General features: G+C 42.9%; 2 protein-coding genes and 1 long non-coding RNA gene across 4 annotated transcripts; 2 read left to right on the top strand and 1 right to left on the bottom strand.

The window, feature by feature from the left end:
* Positions 1-539: 539 nt before the first annotated feature.
* On the top strand, positions 540-904 carry LOC105354514. Its single transcript, XR_909117.2, has 2 exons — positions 540-580; positions 669-904. It is a non-coding gene; the product is annotated as an uncharacterized LOC105354514 (long non-coding RNA).
* Positions 905-2852: 1948 nt separating this feature from the next.
* tbc1d10b (TBC1 domain family member 10B) lies at positions 2853-12360 on the top strand. 2 transcript variants are annotated; one of them, XM_023957363.1, is made up of 10 exons: positions 2853-3319; positions 3999-4907; positions 5434-5533; positions 5604-5711; positions 6523-6629; positions 6814-6928; positions 8670-8735; positions 8813-9002; positions 9079-9233; positions 9356-12360. In XM_023957363.1, the coding sequence occupies exons 2-10, from the start codon at positions 4018-4020 to the stop codon at positions 10238-10240; spliced, it is 2616 nt and encodes an 871-aa protein (XP_023813131.1). In that variant the 5' UTR covers positions 2853-3319; positions 3999-4017; the 3' UTR covers positions 10241-12360. The 2 variants fall into 2 exon arrangements, with proteins under 2 accessions (XP_023813131.1, XP_023813132.1); XM_023957364.1 differs by lacking the exon at positions 2853-3319 and adding an exon at positions 3543-3703.
* Positions 12361-12522: 162 nt separating this feature from the next.
* Positions 12523-15400, bottom strand: mylpf (myosin light chain, phosphorylatable, fast skeletal muscle). Its single transcript, XM_004071182.4, has 7 exons — positions 15193-15400; positions 14658-14756; positions 13815-13890; positions 13636-13740; positions 13470-13548; positions 13340-13388; positions 12523-13245 (listed from the first exon to the last, which is right to left on the bottom strand). The coding sequence occupies exons 1-7, from the start codon at positions 15193-15195 to the stop codon at positions 13144-13146; spliced, it is 513 nt and encodes a 170-aa protein (XP_004071230.3). The 5' UTR covers positions 15196-15400; the 3' UTR covers positions 12523-13143.
* Positions 15401-20662: the final 5262 nt, after the last annotated feature.

Here is a 20662-nt window from a genome sequence, read left to right as displayed (position 1 = left end):
CTCGCAATATACCCATTCAGGCATCCTCCAAGAAACTGGCTCCACGATTCATCGGTCCTTACGTCATTGACAAACTCATCAAACCTACCTGTGTCCGTCTTCGTTTACCCAAAGCCCTGAAGGTCCACCCGTCGTTCCACATCTCTCAGATCAAGCCAGTCCAGGACAGTCCTCTGTGCCCGCCGTCCACTTCCCCACCGCCCGCCCGGGTCATCGACGGCGCTCCGGCCTATGACGTCAGCCGGATTTTGGATGTCCGTCGAAGGGGTCATGGATTCCAGTTCCTGGTCGACTGGGTGGGCTACGGTCCGGAGGAGCGCTCCTGGATTTCCCGCTCGTTTATTTTGGACCCCTCAATCCTTGAGGATTTCTTCCGTGCCACCCTGATCGCCGCCCTTGACCGCCTGGAGGCGGTCGTTGAGGGGGGGGTACTGATATGGTGCCTCTGTCAGACTCCTCCCCCTCTCCTCTCCGCTTGGCTGCTGATTCTCCCCACCTGCGACCACTTACCTCATCATCTCATCCGCCTTCATAAGGAGCCACAGGATCATCAGTCTTCGCCAGTCCGTTGCCCCTGATGGTGCATAGTTGGTCCTCAAGTCAAGCTATTGTCTGTTTCGTTACATCAAGTCTATGATTAAAAACTGTCTCTCTCTACTCACCTCCAGGAATCCAGTACCACGAGTGGTCGCCAGAATCAGTTTCCAGCCGGTCTCGCCAATCTGTCCTCTCCTGCGGACCCACCACGAGCCTCTGCCTCTTCAAGTATCCCATCCTCCACCAACATCTGCCTACGGAGAAATCCACCAGTGACGCCGCTAACTTCTGCCTCTAGTTTGGAACCGACATCCAGTCCTGCTCACGCTCTGTTTCCTGCTCCACGTATTAAACCTCTTACCTGCCACGCTTGCCTCCCGCTGTGTTCCTTCTGGGTTTCAGCATCTGGGTTCGAAAAGTGTTCTGTAGCCATGACAAGGTGAGTCATTAAAAAACTTCCTGATTCAGGAATCAGCTTCATGGCAAATCCAGCTTTAGAGTTTATCCCCTTAGACATTTTCGTCAATTAAGAAAAACATGAAACTAAACGTGCACCTTCTGTCAATACAGAATAAACATCTAAAAACAGCTTCTGCTCTACAAGAAGTGGAAACAACCAGCCCTGATCAGTGCTCTGCCGCCCTCTTGTGGCCAACTTGACTTATAACATTCCAAGGTTTCAGTGGTTAAAGATCTCCTCAGAAAAAGCACCGAAATCAAAACTAGATCATTACACAATGAAGAGCAACAGTTACAAAGTTGTAATTAGAAATATTTCAAACATTTTTTTACATTTAGATCATAGTTATTGTGGTTTTGTATAACTGCAACAATAAATCTAGCCAAACAAACACAACATCGTTGAACATTTTCCCTAAGATAATTGAATTCAGTCTAAGTTGTAAAATAGAAAAATTATCTAGATGTGTTTAAAGTTTTTCTGAGATATTTATTTTTGCCACATTGAGAAAATGTGATGGAAGCATGTTATCTTTTAAACTGATTCGATTTTAAAATGACTAAAATCCAAATCTGACTCCTGACAAGCAGAACTGATTTACAACAACCACCAGGTTGCAAACGTTGGTCAGCTGGCCTATGATGAAGCTTTTCTGAAGGTATTACAAGGTGCAAAAAGTGGTAAATGCTGTCATACTGAATTGAATTCTGAAGTACCTCCTGATTTACTAGATTCTGCGTCAGATCAGTTTTATTGCAAGTTACTTTTAAACTGTATCACATTACAGATTATTTATATCTATTGTTCAAAGAATATCCCCATATTTACTTCCCTCAAAATTGCACTGCGTTCTTAATTATTCCTGTAATGTTTGATTCAAAGTTACTTTCTGCACAATGCCAGCAGAAGGATTAGAAGGAAGAAACAACTGTGCCACAAAGTATTTTTAAGGATGAGGGGGTGGTGTGGGGTCGTATTAACTACTAATAATAACAGTGTTTGTTTTGGGTATTTACTTAAAGAATAATTGAGGGAGCCACCCTGTGTTTTAGGCAATTTATAAAAAGGAAAATGATGTTGTTTTTTTAACTTTGGAAAAAGGGAAAATTGAGACCCAACAGAGAAGCTGAGCTCTGTGTGCCTCAGAAAAATACTGTCATAAAAGCAGGTTTAAATCACTGCACCTATAACCTACAATAACAGGACGAACGGACAGATCTGTGAAAAGCACAGAGCAAAACATAAAGGAAACACAAACATTTAATAAAAAGTATGGATGTATGAAGCCTGACAGAAAATTTAGCTCTGTAATTTACATTTATGTATAAGAAAGGCTAAAAGTAACTAAACATAAGCAGAAAAAACAGTTTTATTTTATTGTATCTTTTTCTATTATATTTACAGTCTTATTTTTTTATTTGGTATATTTTTTCTGAACATTATGTTATCTTTAGAGATTTTAGTCTGAATTTGCCGATTAATTGGTTTTGGCTTGTTGGCAAACATGTATAAATAAAAAAAATACAATCTTTGTCTTAAAATGCTTCATGGTCTCATCTCTTTATAAATATAAAATTGGGATGTTAAGTAGGTTGTAATACAAAGATATCTGAGCATGCAAAGAGTAAAATATTCCTCATAAACGTTTTAATAATGCATTACACTAGTTTTTATTACCAATAAATAACTTCCAACTTTTTGGTGCATCAAAAATAAATTTTAAAAACACCAAGTGAGATATAAAAACAGAGCCAGACCGAATATTAGTTTGAAAAACGTGGTAAACGTTCACATCATCTAAAGATGACCAGACAGTGGTGATGCCCCGTAGAAGGGAGGCTCCTGTACGTGCACGTTCACGACACCAGCGGCCGCGCGCACGTAGCTGTCAGTAGGAAATGCTGGGTGTTCGGGCAGTGTGCACTGCAACCGCTAAGCTTGAATAATTTGAACGCGTGGCGTTCTTTTAGAAGTATTGAACATTTAAAAAAAAGTTTTTAGTGCCGTTTGATGAGGCTGATAGTGCGCATGTCTAATGTGGAGATCGAAACCTTCAGATAAGCTCGGCTAACAGCAACGACGCTAATGCTAATAGTTGAAGGGGCTAAAAATTAGCTAGTTTGCAACTTAGCTTGCTAATGCGGAATATTTGCTCCTCCAACAGCGAACATTTTTCTGTGTTTCTATCCGGTCGGGCGGCTTGGGACCCTCGGTAAACGGAAGACGCTGTGGAGCCGGAGCTGTGGCGGGGGTGGGTGTATGTACAGGAACCCCCTGGCTGGCTACCCAGGAGGACGGATCGCAGTGACACGCAGGTCGAGGGTGAGTTCACCATCGGAGATGATGAACTTGTTGGGTGATGCAGTGGGCAGGGTGAGGCCGTGGACGCCGCTCGGCCGGGGCCTCGACGCTGTGAACAGTGACTAAACCTTTTGCTGCTGATTCGGGAAGTTGTGTCGCCGGGGCTGCTTCGCTGAATGACAACAAAGAGTTATTCGCTGCTACACCTGCGCGCGGATCGATTAGCCTACACGCGCGTGAACCTGCATTAGCAAAGCGGTTCTGCCCTTGTGTCAAAATAAAAGCAGACCTTAAATAAAATATATTTATACACGAAAATGTATTTTTTTAATGAAACACGCAGCTTCATTGATTCAGTTATGACCCTTAAGTATTCTGTAAACCCCAACGCATCACTTTTGTCAGGTAGTTCTTTAAAAAATGTACATTATAAATGTTTGCTGAAGGATTTTTTTGAGCTTTTATTAATTTATTGTTGTTTTTATAAAACATACATTTGTATGCAGCTGTTTGGTAAATGCTTTATTACCCATTGGGACATTTGTCAAAAAATTTGATTTACAATGCAAATGACTGGCTCTTAATTTGAAAAGTTTAAGCATTTTTTTTTAGATAATTTTTGTTTTACAGTCATAGTTAAATTGATATGATCTGTTTGAATTGTTATAGCTAATTAAATATGTTCTCTGTATTTCTCAAGGAGAGATCAGTGGGGAACCATGGCTGAGCTCTCCACGTTATCCCCATCTCCGCCTGCGTTGGGTGATCCCTGTGCAGCCCCACCCATAACTCCGTCTTCATCTGTGCTCCCTCCTGCTAGCAACACTCCACCAGAATCTATTCAGGAAATGCCTCTACCCAAGTCTTCCCTTTACAGTGACAAAGCTCTGAGTGGAAACGCTTCTGCAGCATCCTCAAACGCTTCACCGTTGACTCCACATTTGTCCGCAAGTCCCCCCACACTTGCAGGAGAAACTCCCCCTCCACCGTCAGGAAATCAAGAGTCAAATGAAAAATCCAACAGTGTCCCGGCTGCTGCAGAACTCCTGAATGCAGTGGAAGCTCCACAATGTGCAAGTGGGCCTTCAGATCCAAGCACAGAGCTGCAAGCGTCCTGTCCACCTGATCTAGATGTTACTCTGTACCCTAATGTGCAGGTAAGCCATGAGGACGGCCAATCTGAGAAGGTGCCCGATTTCACTCCCACAACTGCTTCTTCAGCTGCACCAGCGGCTGAGGTGGAGACTCCTCAGACAGTTGAACAAGAACAAAAGCCTCTAAGTAAGCCTCCTCCTTTGTCCCCAAAGCCTCGCTTATCTGGTGAACCCAACAAGCCAGAGCTTTTCCACACTCCAACCCGAGCTGGACACTCTAGCCCCACGGTCCCAATGATCCAAGAGCCCGTCCTCCCATACGCCAAACCGCGGCCGGCCCCCGACACCCTGAGTTACCTGGAATCCGCCAGCCTGATGTCGGGAACATTGGAGTCCCTATCTGGACTGGGAGAGGACGGGAGCTCCGTGGGCTCCGACTCCGAGATCAATGGCCTCACTGTCAAACGCACTGATAAATATGGCTTCCTGGGCGGCAATCAGTACAGCGACACAAAGTAAGTCATAAAGTAATGTTACATTGAACAGCAAGCACTCAATTAATATAGTTTGGGTTGAAATTCTTAAAAGGAACAAAGAGACTGTTTGGTTCAAGCACTAAAGCAAATAATTTATGAAAGAAGCTACATTCTGCTCAGTTCTCCTCTTTTGATTATCCATTTAGTTCGACATGAGCCAGATTAGCTTTCCTCTATATCTTTGTTGCTTGTCTTTTATCTCTCTCTGGTCCGACGCAGATCATGCTGAGAGCATTTTAATGACTCAGTGTGTGAGGACAGTGTCTGTGGCATCACCCCACCCAGCTGCCTCTCACTTTTTGTCAGATTCTCTGCTGTTTCTCTGACAGGCTAATGCACTTCTGCTGATACATAATTAAACTGTTATGGATCTAACATCGTCAATGGCAGGAGACTCTGGTTACAGCTGGAGATGCTCTGACACGGAGCCCTTCAGCACATTGTTTTGTGAACATATTTGTCATTAGTAAGTAGAAAAGTGGTTCCTTCCTCTGTTCTTGTGCAGCGAAAAGGACCTTCGAGTGGAAGTTGCCCGGCAGAGAGAACTGAAATGGCTCGAAATGTTTGCCCACTGGGATAAGTGGGTCAAACATCGCTTCCAGAAGGTATGCAAAGCCACTTTTGAGGAGTAGCTCGACCTGTCGATGTGCTCCAGCATCCATTTCTGTGTTACAGGTGAAGCTGCGCTGCAGGAAGGGGGTTCCCTCTTCTCTCCGGGCTAAAGCCTGGCAGCTGCTGTCCAACAGTGAGGAGCTCCTGCATGCTAACCCAGGCAAATTTGAGGTAAAACCTTAAGAAGTGGACGCAATCTCTTCCCTTTGTGCAATTTTACGTTCTGTGTAATGAAGAGGAAAAACGCCCCAATTTTTTATTTTGTTTATGTCAAGCTGGCCGTACATATGAAGAGTTTAAGCTCTTTTGCTGTACATTCTAGTCTAAAGGAGGTCAAAAACGGACCTCTCATCTTTTAAAACAACCATGTCAGACCTTTATTGTCTTTAGGTTCTCTCTCTAGGTTTTCATGCATCAGGTTTTGTGTTGAAATCTAAAAAGAAAAGGATGTAAATGTTGATAGCAATCATGATGAGGTAAAAAAAACCCAGTTTTCTCATTTCCTTTAAACAATAAATCTTCCGTGTGTGTATTTCCTTTTGTTTTAAACATGTTCATTGATTTTCCGCTCTTACAGAAGCTTCTGCTTTTTTTTTCAGAAGCAGGGACAGTGCATGACCAGAAATATATTTGGCAACAGACTTGAAGCAAAAAACAGCTTTTAAGGAATTTAGTGAGTGAGTGAGTGAGGTAAATTTAGCTCCAGCGGTGCGGGCCGAGTTGGCTGTGAGCCTCTTATCATGACCACTAATCCAGTCGGTCCAGGGCCCCCCCCCCTTTGTTCAAAGTGTAGCAGGGTTTGGCCCCGACCGGGCCTGAAACCTGGCACTCTAGTTTTAGGGAGAGTTTCACTTCTGCTTTTATTTCTTCTCAGGTATGATTTAGAAAACGAGTTTTAGAGTGTTTTCCTCCGCGCTAACCAACGCACAAAATGTTTAAAAACGACCCCAGAGAGTGTAAAAATGTGAATTTCTGTCTTTAGGAGCTGGAGAGGGAGCAGGGGGAAGCTAAATGGCTCGACATTATTGAGAAGGATCTTCACCGGCAGTTCCCCTTTCACGAAATGTTTGCTGCCCGCGGTGGCCATGGGTAAAAATATCAACTTGTTTATATTTATTTATACATTCATAAAATCGGTAGTCTGTGGGAAACAATGGCTCTTTGTTTGTATGAATATTGTCAATTTTTCAGCAATATTTTCACTCTGAACTATATCAGACTTAACTATAATATGACGATATGAAATTCTCCTTTGTTATTTTTGGTCCTGCAGTCAGCAGGACCTGTATCGCATCCTGAAGGCTTACACCGTCTACCGGCCTGACGAGGGTTACTGCCAGGCCCAGGCTCCAGTGGCTGCTGTGCTGCTCATGCATATGCCTGCAGAGGTGAGAGCCCCCCACACGTACATTAACCTTCTCTATGCCGGGATAACTGGCTTTCAAATGTGTCATTTCTGAATATTTCAGTACAAAAATCAACTGAAAGTGAATAAAAGATTCCTACACTTTCTCAGTCCATCTCTCAAAGTGTGGTTGGTTTTCTATGTTTTGTGACTCAGTAAAAACTCCTGCTGGTCCAAAGGGCGCAAAGATAAAGGTGTTCAGGAGTCTACCTATACATGTGCACGTATGTTCATACGCCCACGGCGAATTCGCGTCCCCTACCTCTCGTGACGCACATCCAATCCCCAAAATGTGCTCCTGAACGTGATAATCCAGACGCATGTGGGAGGAGCTACTATCAAACGCTTTTAGCCCCATCGGTCTATGGAAGCATTGACAATGCATTGCAGACGTGGATGGTGTTGAGAGATCAGCTTTGTTTATTTTAAAGAGCTCTACAAAAGCGTCAGTAATCACTGTGCCTCACCGTCTACGCCAGGAGCTGCGTCTGAACGAGGGCGCTTTCAGCGGCTCTATTGCTGTCCCGCAATAGTCCGAGCAGGGAAACATAATAACATTGTTATTATGTCAATACATATAAGAAAAAAGATCACAAAGTTCAGGAGTAGATCGACCAGATTCTCCTCCATGTTGGTTTTGAACTCCAACCGCTAACCACATCACCAACAGGCCACAAGCCAAAGCCGAGTTCCTGATTGGTTGACCCGACGTGAATTCTTCACCAAAGTTCAGAGTTTTTAAACTCTGGGACGCCCAAAAATGCTCCGCAGTCAGACCGCCGTGCCGTACCCGATGCTGAAAATGATGGCCTCTGTACATCGCCTTCACATTGAAACTGGATGCCCCTGACGCGCTCAGTGTGAACTTACCTTTATTCTGATGGAAGCTGTTGGTTTGAAGAAGCATCACGGAGACTTCCTTTGGGTTCCTCGCTGTTTGAAGAAAGCTGGATGTTCCTTGACGGCTCTGACACGAGAGCCCTCGAGTTTCACGCGCGGCCTGAACTTTACCGTTGAGGTTGATGTGACATCGCAGCTTCTCAAACTTGTTAAACCTCCTTTGACCGCCTGACGCCACATCAACAGTGTGTAGTGAAGTCGGTACCTGTGTGCTGCGGTTCAGAGGTTCAGTGCTTAGAAGCCAACTGTGAGGACGTTGAGACAGCAGCAGGTGTGTTTGTGCCAAAAAAGACGAAAGCAGTTTTCTGAATCTGATCATTAGAACCTAAAATATTTCATGATGTTTGCAAAGTGATTTAAGACAACGTTGTGAATTTTACAACTAAAATATAAAGGATTGTTTCAAGTAATTTAAAAAAAGGGGGGAAAAAAGTATAAAGCTTAAAACTGTACAGCTAAATGGCTCCAATATTGCTCGGCATTTTTGTTGCACCGATAATGTTAGATGGAGTTGTGAGAGGTTGGAAGCTAGCGGGAGTGCGTGTAAACAGAGAGCTCTCAGCAGCGGAGAGGGGAAGGGGAGTGGCTTTGCTCCACGCCAACAGAACTCCCGCCGCTCTGCAGAAACTACATCCTAGAAAACTATAATCTTTTTGGGCTAAAAACGGCATAATCCTGATTGAAAGACCACTGGGAACATTTTGAAAATGGCTTACAAAGTGATGGAGGTGGGTTTTTATTAAATGAAATACACAGATGATAAAAGCCATTAATTGAGGTTTTTATTTCTCGCTAATTTGTTATAATTTTGTTGTGTTTTGCAGCAAGCGTTTTGGTGCCTTGTCCAGATCTGTGAGAAGTATCTTCCTGGTTATTACAGCGCCGGCCTGGTGAGTAGAAAATTCTCTCTCCCTCTGTCACTCTGTCAGATCACAATCTTCAATCGTTTGTCGCTCCTCGTACCCAGGAAGCAATCCAGCTGGATGGCGAGATCTTCTTCTCTCTGTTGCGGCGCACGTGTCCAATGGCATACCGCCATCTGAAGAAGTTCAAGATAGACCCAATTCTCTACATGACCGAGTGGTTCATGTGCATCTTTTCTCGCACGCTGCCTTGGTCCAGCGTCCTGCGTGTGTGGGACATGTTTTTTTGTGAAGGTATGAGTCTTCACGGCTGAAACTCTGGTGTCTTTCTTTGCGCAGAAAATCAAACGTTGTGTTTGTGTGACTGCAGGAGTGAAGATAGTCTTCCGCGTTGGTTTGGTGCTGCTGAAACAGATGCTCGGATCTGTGGATAAACTGCGGGAGCTGCAGGGCATGTACGAGACCATGGAGCGCCTCCGAAACATCTCGCCCGACACTATCCGGGAGGACTTGTTGGTTCAGGAGGTGAGTCTGGATTTGAAAGAATGATGCTTCTGTCACAAGAGCTGTGAGTCACGTAGCGCCCGATCTTACGCTCCACTTCCTCTGTCTGCCTTCTTGACCTTGTCTGACGCGTCCATTTGCAGGTCATTGCTCTTCCAGTGACGGAAACCCTCATCGAGAGGGAGTGCAGCGTCCAGGTGAGGAAATGGAGGGAATCCAGGGGGGAGCTGACGCACCAACCGGGCCGCCGCCATCACGGTACAAGGGCCATCTATGAGCACAAGCGGCGCGCTGCCGCCATCACGTCAGGAGGCAGCTTCTCTTTTCTCGGAAGCCCAATCCCACCTCCAGGACCCCTCAGGGCTTCCTCCAGCCTTCTGTCCCTCCCTGGCTTCAGAAGATCGAAAGCCTCTTTCCTATCCCAGACGAAAAAAGGTTCCTTTTCAGGGCCGTCCGGATTTGAAGTCTCGCCACACCAAGCTCCACCTGCGGTGACTTCAGCCCGAGGTACGAGCCACAAACCGCCCATCCCTCCAGGGGCCGCTCAGAAGCCCCCGTCAGCCCAAGTTCAGAGCCCCGCAGTTCCAGCTGTCTCATCTCCACCAGCTGAGGGAACCCCGACACAAAGCACAGCCCCGCCCAACACTCTGTCCCCGTCTCCCGTGGTCGTTTCGGAGCAGATCACCCCCACCATCCCGTCTCCTACTGCGAACAACGCTCCTCTGCAGCCGTGCCCCGCTCCACCGAAAGACGCCGCGCCTCCGGCTGATGCCCCGGCTGCTGCCCCCGCTGCAGAGGAGGAGGGGAAGAAGAAGAAGAAAAGCAAAGAAGACAAGAAGAAGGAAAAGGAAGACGAGAAGAAAAAGATGAAAGAGAAGAAGGACAAGGAGAAAGCTGAGAAAGAAAGGCTCAAGAAAGAGAAGGAGAAGCAAGAAAGAGAGAAGAAGAAAGTGGTGAAGAAGAAAGAGAAAGGGGGAGGAGAGGCGGATAACAAAAATGGAGCCACAGCGGCGAAAGACTCGGCCTAATTCCCCCGACCGCTGCAGGATAACGAAAAGGGAGACTGAACAAAACAAAAATAAGAACATAAAGAGGTCAGACACAAAAAGCCCTTCATGTAATGACTCCACAAGATCCGCCGACCTCCTGTCCAATCCATCCTTTCATTCCATGTGGTTGAAGAACCACAATGGCGTTTTAGCTCCTCCCACACTTTTCACTTCGTTTTACTGAACCGGGAGAAGGGACACCTGGAGTACAGACTTTTTTCAGTCCGGTTTGTGTCTGTTTTTAACTAGTCATTGCTTAATCAATACTTTAATCAAAGTAAAAACGCAGAAATGAGTAAAACTAATAAAACTAGTGTTACAGTTAACAGTTTCAAAGTGTCGCCCACTCCCCCATCTGTCCCACCGAGCCTCATCTGATCCAATCAGGCCGAGAAGGAACGACATCATTTTCATCTCAAAACGCAGGATGTGGAGGCGGAACTGTTAGCCGTGTTGTTTAGAGTGTATTTATTGTCTAGTTAAATGTTGTGAGTGTGTGCCTTAGTAGATTATTGGCATGTGTTTGCTGTGTGCGTTCCTCCCCTGCCTGCTTTTTATACTTGAGTTTCTCCTCAGGTCAAACCACATTTCAGTCTTTCTGGGTTTTCACGGACAAACGGGACTGAATCAGTCCGAAAAGGGGAGCGTGTACATTTTTTTATTTTCTGTTTTTTTTTTTTTTTTGTCTGTGTCTTAGGCTGAAGCATTATTGCGCGTGTGAGCCGTGCAAACGTCATAAAGACCAAATGTCCTACAGAAGTAAGCGTTCAAAAAAAGGACTGTCTTTGAAAAGCGTTAAGAACATCCGTTTATTAGAATGTGATCTGATGCACCTGGAGGGGAAGGAAGGAAGGAAGGATGTATTTTTGCACTTGGGCTTTGGGTCGCCAAACTTAAGTGCTCCCTGGGTGTGGAGACCTGAAAGCTGGTCTGAACACTTCAAAATCTCCATAGGAAGCTACTTGACTGGAGATGCCGGGTCAGTGCCAATGTAGCAGCAATCTCTGGTCTCTGACCCGTGGGCTATATGGTGTATTTATGTACAAAGTGGTTAATTTAAGGAAATATAGTATATTATGAATTATTATTTTCAATCCCACTATTTTTCTAAAGAATGAGGAGACACCTGATAGACTGGAACGATGGCGAACGTCAGAGTTTTGCTGTGCGAAGATCTTTTTTTTTTCCTTTTTTCTTTAGCCGTGTTCTCTGCCTCTTCATCACACTCGCATGTTTGGTCGTTTCGTCTTTGTAGTCGCTGCCATTGTTTTTTTGGGGGGGGTCAAGTTGACAGGCTCGCAGTTACGAAAGTGCAGTATTAGTGAGGAAAATCTGGCGTCCTGGAGAACAGACGTTCTTCAGACGGACATCTCTGTACCGTAGGAGGGGATTCATCGGCTTCTCCGTCGACCTTCCTGACGTTTTTACACACAGTGTTCTGTACTGTAACTTATTTATGCATACATTGAAAGGCACTGAACCCCATCAGTATGCTCCGTTAGTGTAAAAAAAAAAGAAAAGCACTGATGCTTTAACTGTACTTTTTCATAGATGATAATTAGTAAGTCTTTTACACAATTGTAGCCGACCTAACATCTGTCCTCTCTGTCTTCCCCACTCGTTTCTGCTCTTTCAGTGGTGTCATTTGGATATACGGATGTGTCCATACGCTTTATGTAAATGCTGTCAGAGGCATGAATCCGTTTTGGTGAAGGAAACACATCTATGCAATCCTTCCTCTGTCCCTGCCTGTGGAGACAGCAGAGCGGTAACTCGGAGAAGGGAATCCTGTGCTTCTGTGGGGGTTCTAAGCACACGTTCAGCCCTGAGGACTCTGAAAGTCCTGCCTGGTTTTCCCCGCGACGGCTGGGGTTCTCGCTCAGTTCTTTGTGGAGGCCACCCCTTTCCAAAGTGTCCACTGTCCTCTCCGCCACTCCGTCTCTGTCCTTCGTGTCTTTAAGTTTACATGCCACTCTGGTGAAAGTGAAGTTAAATCATAGCTAAATGAGTTCATTCCTTCAGATCAACAACTGTTGTATTTATAATTAATGACAATAATGACATTTGTGATGAGTAATAAACCATAATATATTAAGACAGTACTGTGTTTTGGTGTGATTTCGGGATCTTTTGCGATTGTTTTACGGCCTTGGCAGAAGCTGTTGGCTCCTGCAAGACTCGACCACCAGCAGATGTCACCGTAAACCTGCCGGCTTTTCCTGCTGAGCCCTGCATGAATTCACTGAACAAACACACCACTGTACAAAAAGGAAAGTGGTTTTATTCACATTTTGTCCCTTTTATTGGTTACAGAGGAAATGCAAAATGCCGGATTTGAGACGGCTTATGGAAAAAAGGGGGGTGGACTGGAGGCTGGATGGAGAGGAGGAGAAAAAAATCAAAGATTGAAATGTTTTCTTTTGTCTTTTCTCCTTTCCTCTCCTTTCAGCCTATTTTGCTTTTAGGTTTTAAAGTAAAGATGGTTTTAAGGATGTTTTCCTTCTGCTCTGAGGAAACGCTTCCTCCTCTCATTGTTCTCTATCTTGGAGGACATCTTCAAAATTTGGAATGAGGTCCTTGAAACCACGCTGCGGTGTGCAGCAGGTGGTTTGTGTCCGCTAGAGGATGATGTGACGGAGCGAAACGAATGAAAAGGAAGGAAGGAAAGGGTTTGAGCAAAGCGTGCAGTTGGAAATGACTTTACAGAATCGTTTTATTGAAAATCATCCCTATTCCCCATAAGCAGATCTTCTCCAGGCCTCAACCATCCCATGTGCAAGTGTGACGGCTTTGGGTGAGCGGGGAGGAAAAGGAGGACAGAGGAGGTAGGGGAAGGCAGAAAGCAGAGGGATAGCTGTCTTTCTTGTCTTCTAGGTTTCTCTTTACTCCTCCTTCTCCTCTCCGTGTGTGATGACGTAGCAGATGTTCTTGTAGTCGACGTTGCCGGCCACATCTGGGGGGAAGGCGGCCCACATGTTCTTGATCTGAGGAGGGGGAAATGACAAACAGAAATGTTCTTAAGAAGCTCCATTTCCATGAAGATGTTAAACTAAAAAAGAAATCTGGACAGATCTTTACCTCCTCCGCGGAGAACCTGTCGCACTGAGTGGTCAGGAGCTCCTCCAGGCTGGAGAAGCAACAAATTCCAGATGTTAAAGGACTCTCCGTTGCGTCTGGACATACAGGAGGGAAAAAAACATGGACTCACAATTCCTTCTTAATGGATCCGGTTCCCTCGGGGTCCAGGACTTTGAAGGCAGAGAGAATAACATCCTCTGGGTCGGCACCTAGCATGAAAAGAGAGGAAGAGAAGCTGAACCTTCATCTGGAGAAAAAAAAAACACAGATTTCCTGGTTTCTTAGCGGATGCCCACCCTTCAGCTTCTCTCCGAACATGGTGAGGAAGACGGTGAAGTTGATGGGGCCGCTGGCTTCCTTGATCATGGCCTCCAGCTCCTCATTCTTCACGTTCAGTTGGCCTGATCAGAGCAAACGTCAGCGTCAAACTACGAGCTTCGTGGAGGAGCAGATTTTGCTCCGGGAAAACACCCACCCATTGATGCCAGCACGTCTCTGAGGTCATCTTTGCTGATGATGCCGTCTCTGTTCTGGTCAATGATTGTGAAGGCCTGTGAAGCAGAGGGCAGGGCTTTGTGATGGAAGGAAACTCTGATGGACAATTACAGAGGCATCTGGAAAGCGCAAATGGTGTTAGAAGATACTGTGCGGGAAAAGGGCTGCACCCCGCGTGGCCTTGGGTGGAGCAGGAGGAGTCTGCGGTGGTGGTGGGGGGTGCTTCAGCAGTCTGTTCTTACAAGTTAATTTGGGAACATGTCTTCATGGAGCAGCTGTCTAATTTTCACTGGGATGCAGTGATGAAACTTTAGATAACCTCCTGGACTTGAACGCTTCTTACTTCTTAGCCTCTCTTGGACTCTGGCTTGTGCCATAAATACATCCCTCCAACGGGTATTTGCACACCTTTGCAATGTGCTAAGACCATCCTAAGCATCGTATCATATCCTTCCCTAAGTGGAAGCACGTATCACTTTCTTTCTATCTGACGCAGACGTCGTGAAATCCCATCTATTCTGCTTCACTTTCACCTTTTTTTTCTGCATTTCTTCACTCCTTCAACCCTCCTTAACATCCAGCCGCCCGGCGATTCCTTTAGGGCCTCCAGGAGGAGGAGGAGCTCGGCGGAGACGTCTTAATGACAGCTGAGCGGCGGGCCAAAGGTGAGCTTCAGATGCCATCAACATTTCAACACCCCCGTCTAATGACATTCCCATACTTAGCATGTTGTCAAGGGAAAATGTGAGCCAGGCAAAACAGCAACTGCAGCCGAAGCCTCCAGTCTGATTTTCCCTGCACGTTCTCAGGTGAGCAGCCTCACCTCTTTGTACTCCTGGATCTGGCTCTGCTCAAACATGGAAAACACGTTGGAGGAGCCGCCGTCTCCTGCTGCCTGCCTCCTCTTGGCCTTCTTTGGTGCCTGGAGGAGGAACATTCAAAATACATTTTGGGATGTAAATCGGATATTAACCCCCCCATAACACAGAAAAAGTCTAACAAAGCAGAGCATCTTCTTTCACTATTGATGATAGTCTTTAGAAAAAAGTTTATTTGAGGAAGTATACTAACTGAATACTTCTTCAGAATATTACAATATAAATAATAAGTTAACTTCAAGTATACTTGTAGTAAACTTGAATGGATTAGTTTTTGCAAAGGGCGAGGATCTCCTTCAAATGTATAGCTTTAGAATTCTTCACCAATGGTTGACTTTCCCCCAAATGGATTAAAAAAAGTTTCCAGATCCTGCTGGTCTCTATATTCCAAGTTGAAACAGATGATGAGATAAAATCCCACCGGTTCCCGTACATGATCCCATATCGGCAGTGTGGAGATGCAGGAGCTCTGGTACTCACCATCTTCAGAAGCTGTGAGAGGAGCTTTGGGTGATCAAGAAAGAGAAGACAGTGTGAAGCCGCATTTTACGTATATTCCCGGGGGCTTATATACTGCTCCGCAGGCTGGGCTATCTTTAGCCGGCGCTTTAAATTTGGATGGGGATTAAAAAAAATAGGAGAGGGAGAGGATGGTCAACCATGAACTGATGGTGAAAGCGAAGGAGACAGAATGGCGGGTTAGCATATCACCTTACGGGAGATCAGAAATAGACTCAGGAGTCTTGGAATTAAGTAAACCTGATAGCTGAGGGACTCTGCACCATGTTTGCAGTCCCACGTGGACAAATAAGGACATTCAGGACATAGATGCTTACTTGGACCACTGGACACTGTCCCTCCTCCTGACCACCTCCATCTGCTTTGCAGAAAGCCGCTGGTGGCGGACTTTATTTTTGGTTTGTGATGCCCGATGCAACGTTATATTTTATATCCACTCCTAATGCAGCTTTTGCCCTGTATGTTCACAGCACTGCTGTCTTTTTAAAGCAGCACTGCTGCAGACGAATGCATGGGGAACATTGGGGATTTTACCCCCCAAAAATAAAAAGGGGATTGGTTTTTTAAGTGCTACAGACATGCATTGATGTAAAAAAAAAAAAGAAAAGATTATATTCTGTTCAATAAATGCCCAAAGAAATAATCTATTTGATTATTTTACAAAATTGTAATGTTTGGGAGGAAACAAAATATTTTTTCTATATTATTGCATGTTTATAAATGTAAAAGAAAATGTTTCTTGAAACTTTTATGTAAAATATTTGACATCTTCTTTTTGGATCAGTATGTACATTTGAGCTGAAATACTTTCAAATAGAAGTTTTTTTTTTCTCTGTTTTTGAGTCAATGGTTCTTTAAAAGGTTTTTGCATTTATAGTTTAATCTAAGAAATACTTAAAAAAAATCTTGTTTGTTCTTTAATGGGAGGTTAAAAAAATTCAAATCAAAGTTAATGATTCAGTACTAAATCCTGCATCACCATTAGAAATATAAACATTTTATCTGCTATTTAAATATCTTAAATAGTAAATAAGTTACTATTTAAGTCTAAGTCACTAAATTTACTATATTAGCTTTATTTAATATTAAAATAAAATCAAAACTTAGAAGTTGGAGGCTAAATCATTCAGAAAGACATTAGCTTAAGAAGTGAACAATCTTGATAACATATGGACTTTTTCTTTGATATGCAGTAACATTACGTTGATGTTTTCATTAGAAATCCTATTTATTCTAAGAAAGTTATAAACTATTGTTTACTTCCTGATCTCATTCTATTTTCCAGGAGTGACAGACCTTGGATTCCAGTCTTGCTCCGCCCCACAAAGGTGTATTTGGCATTTTGCCAGTTATGAAAACTTTCCCACCTGTTAAGCCCCCACCCCAACCCCTTCTTACCCCCCGCCCCGCCCCGCCTCTATTAAATATATGGGAATGACTTGGCTGCTTTGAAAGCTGCAGACATTCCCGGGGAACATAACTGGGGCAGCTGAGAGCGACTGAAATAGCTGAATAAACTTGACGGTCTGCCATTGAGCTGGCCCCAATGCTTCGTCTCATTTGTTTATTTTAAGGTTTTAAATCCGAATTCGCCCCAAAGACAACCTGGGTTTGCTTCGCTGACGTGTTTATTAGCTGAATCCATTTCCGCCGTGTGGTTGGGAATGTTTTGGGGTGCTGCTGGCAGTCAGGGATGAGTCTGTTCTGGGTTGATTTGTCACCTGACAATAACAGGGATTAGAGAAATGTTTGTTCTGGACACGCAGAGCCAGACACTAACAATCCCAGTTCCTGCTGACCTTTGACCTTTTTAGTGCAAAATCCACATGGTTTACAGCTTTTAAATCCTTGGGATTTGCATATAAGCAGTGACAGATCAGGTTTTTTTGATTGCTGATGACTAAATTCAGAGGGATTTCAATTTAAACCCTGAATTAACCAAATCTAGTGTGTGATTTATAGATTTTCTGTAATCTTAGTATTTGTTTTATTTGTTGTTTCTCTGTGCTGCAGTGATGTAAAGGCCTTTTCCACAACAATACTGCAAAACATTTAAGAAAAACCAAGCTTTTCAGGCCCATGAAATGTTTTTGATTTGCATGTTTCCTATTTTTGTCATGACAGCTGGCTTTGCTTGTGATTTACGAGCAAGTTTTAAAATGTATTTATTTTGAGCAAGATGCGTTATTTAATGTGTCAGATGCCCTAATGAACATTTTGTGTTTTTTTTATAGGAGTGGCTATGCTTTTAAATTTAATTAATTTCTCTCACTTATTCATTTTAATGCAGTAATGCTTCAATACTGCTTCAATGCTTCTCCCTGTTTGTGTTGAAATTTGAAGCCGCATTCCTTTTTTTTTTTTTATTGGAGGTCAACAGGGAACCATATCTGTCTGCCATGTTTGATTACCCATAATCCTTCAGATAGTCCAGATCTAAATGGAAATGCTAACAATTCTAAAATACATGAGACTGGAACCTTTCTTAATTACCTAATTAATTGAATTCGTCTTAATGTTTGCTGCTTTAATATCTAGTAGGACATAACTACTGAAACATTGAATAAGTGAATCTTAGAGGCGCATGTCTGCATTCATCCAACAGCACATTTTAAATTAAAAAAATTCAGTTTTAAATATTCATAAATAAAGTTTTTTCACTCTGTTTCTGTGAGATTTTCTGTTTGAAAACCTGAATTTTCGTGCTGCTATACAGATGTGTGAGGTCTGCAGGTAGCTGTAAAATGACTCGTCTCCCCACACTCCTCTGAAGCCATCAATCACCTTTTAGATGATTGGTATGTATGAATGTATGGCGGGGAATGTGAAGAAGCTCCCCTGCTTGACCTATGCGGAGGTTTCAGGAAAGGATGCAGCCTGTGAGGCCTTAGAATTTATGTTCCATTCTGGTGAGTGTCATTTCTCCCAGGCTTTAAGTTCCTTTGTTTTGTTTGTTGTTTTTATCTGATTGTTGGAAATCAATGACTAAGCAGAGCTGGTAACTTATTCAGTTAGATCTTTTCTTGAGTCATTTTTAAAGAGTAGTACCATAGTAGAGTCATTAAAAAATGGATTGGGCTACTTTTTTTTGCTTACTTTTATTTGTTATTTTGGAATGTCTATGACAATGATAGTATTAAAAAACGTGAATGTGAATTAACAGGCGCCAACACATCAAATACTAGTTAAAATTTAATTTAGTGGAGAAAAATACATTATTTACAGCCAGTTTGGCAGGCTAAAATGTTCTTCTTTTAATGTATTTTACGCCAACTAAAGCTTTGGCGCCATTTCACTACATTTCCCATGAAGCCTTTCGTTTCTTATGGGGGCGGGGCTAGTTTGGTAAACATTACAAGGAAAAAAATAATAATTCACTTTATTTCAGACTCGGGTGCGGTCCATAGAAGAAGATAAAAATACAACATACATAATATAATAAAATAAAAATTTAAAAGAGTATAATCGCTGTATCCAGTGTTTCCTCAAGGCGGAAGTGTAGCGGATCAGTCATCACTCCAATCAGTGTCCAATATATTTGATAGTTGAGGTTTGTTCCAGAGAGTTTCCACAAAGCTTAAAAACAGGAAAGTTTACATTTATGTCGTATTTGGTCCTTACAATCATTATTTTGCTTTTAGAAAGTGTAATATACGACGTGTACGGAGTCAAGTTTTCAGTCTACCGTCTGTTTATGTAGCTGTCTTTCACTGCACCACAACAGTACAACTCAAATCTCACAGCGACACCTGTGGACACAAAGTGTATAACAACTCCAATACACTACAGAAGGATTGTAGTTAATATCAAAGTCAGAGAAAACTTTTAGAAGTGTTCGTGTCCCAGCACTTTCCCAGTGTACATAAGATGATTAAAAGTTTGACATCCAACAACACACCCAGTTTTGCACAGATTCAACTTAGCAGATAGATCATCAATATACACATTGTATAAAAATGGAGAGAGGATCCCTCCCTGTTGAACGCCATTGCATACATCAAAAGGCTCAGATAAAACATTGCCCCATTTGACAACCATTGTTTGATTAGTGTACCAGAAAGCCAGGAATCGTACCAGATATTTCGGCACACCTCGATTAAATCGCTTCTGAAATAGTTTGTTTGTGGTGGTTCACCCTGTCAAAGGCCTTAGTGGCATCAATAAAACACAAAAATATGGATGTATTCAGATTCCTGGTATTTCCCGACTATTTCCTGTAATGCGTAGATACACATATCAGTGCCGAGGCTTTTTTAAAAACCAAATTGATTCTCACTTGTTAAAAGATGCACTTCGAGTCTAGTCAATACAACATATTGTAAAATTTTTGAGATGTTGCTGGCAAGGGCAGTCGGTTGGTAATTCAACATGCTATTTAAACTGGCAGTCTTGTCTGTAATGACAGGAACCAATACAACCGAGAGAACTGAATCAGGTAGGACTCCATGGGTTAAAAAGCCAGTGAAACACATGGCCAACAGGGGCAGTAATTTAAAACTTGAATATTTGAAATGCTCGACTGTGATGTCATCTAGACCACATGCTTTGCCTTCTTTTATCTTTAAAATTGCACCATGAATCTCACTTGCACGAATCACCATTGTGTTAGTAAAGTCCACATCGTCAATAGAAACTGCATGAATTTTTACCATATTAAGCAGTATAAATGTAATTGCTAGCAAGAAAGAGGTTAATTATTGTATGATGAGGATAAAATAAAAAGAAGGAGATAGAAAGAATAGAAGGATTTTTTTATTTATTTAAACGGTTTTATCTCATCTCTGAATATTTGGAAATGTTGCAAAAGTTTTATCGTTAAAAATTTTAGATAACAAACATTCAAAAATAGATCATGTGTTATATGAAAACACTGCACCAATAATTCATTCCGTTTTGTGATTAATTTTTTTTTTCAAATGAAAAAATAAATAAATGAGCAGGATTTAAAAATATATATATTTTAAATTTTAAATGTGCCTTTGCGCCCCATACTTTTAATAATAATTCCATAAACTCAGCTAGCAACATCAATACTGTGTCTGCAGCGCCCTCTACTGTTACAACTATTTTAATGAATAAAAATGAAAAAGTTCTTTGGATAAATTAGAAATCTCTCAATGAACTGTCTGAAAAGAAAACAGATGAAATAGTATAAATAGTATGAAATTGGATAAATTGAGATGCATTTTTGCTTATGTAATGATATCAACAGAATGATGTGGATATGACAGGGCACCCCCCTTCTTTTTTATTCCATCATCCACCTCAGCAGAACATAAACACACACCTGAGCACAGGTGTTAGCTCGCCTTTGCACAAAGAGTTTGCATGACTGAATGAAATGCTTTAAATGTGATGGTTCGGGGGAACTGTAGTGGTTGTGGACATGTTGACATGTTTGTACGCGAACATTTCTGGAGCCATCAGGTAT

This window comes from Oryzias latipes, chromosome 8 (genome assembly GCF_002234675.1).
Source record: "Oryzias latipes chromosome 8, ASM223467v1".
Lineage (NCBI taxonomy): Eukaryota > Metazoa > Chordata > Actinopteri > Beloniformes > Adrianichthyidae > Oryzias > Oryzias latipes.
This window is presented reverse-complemented; position numbering and strand designations above follow the sequence as displayed.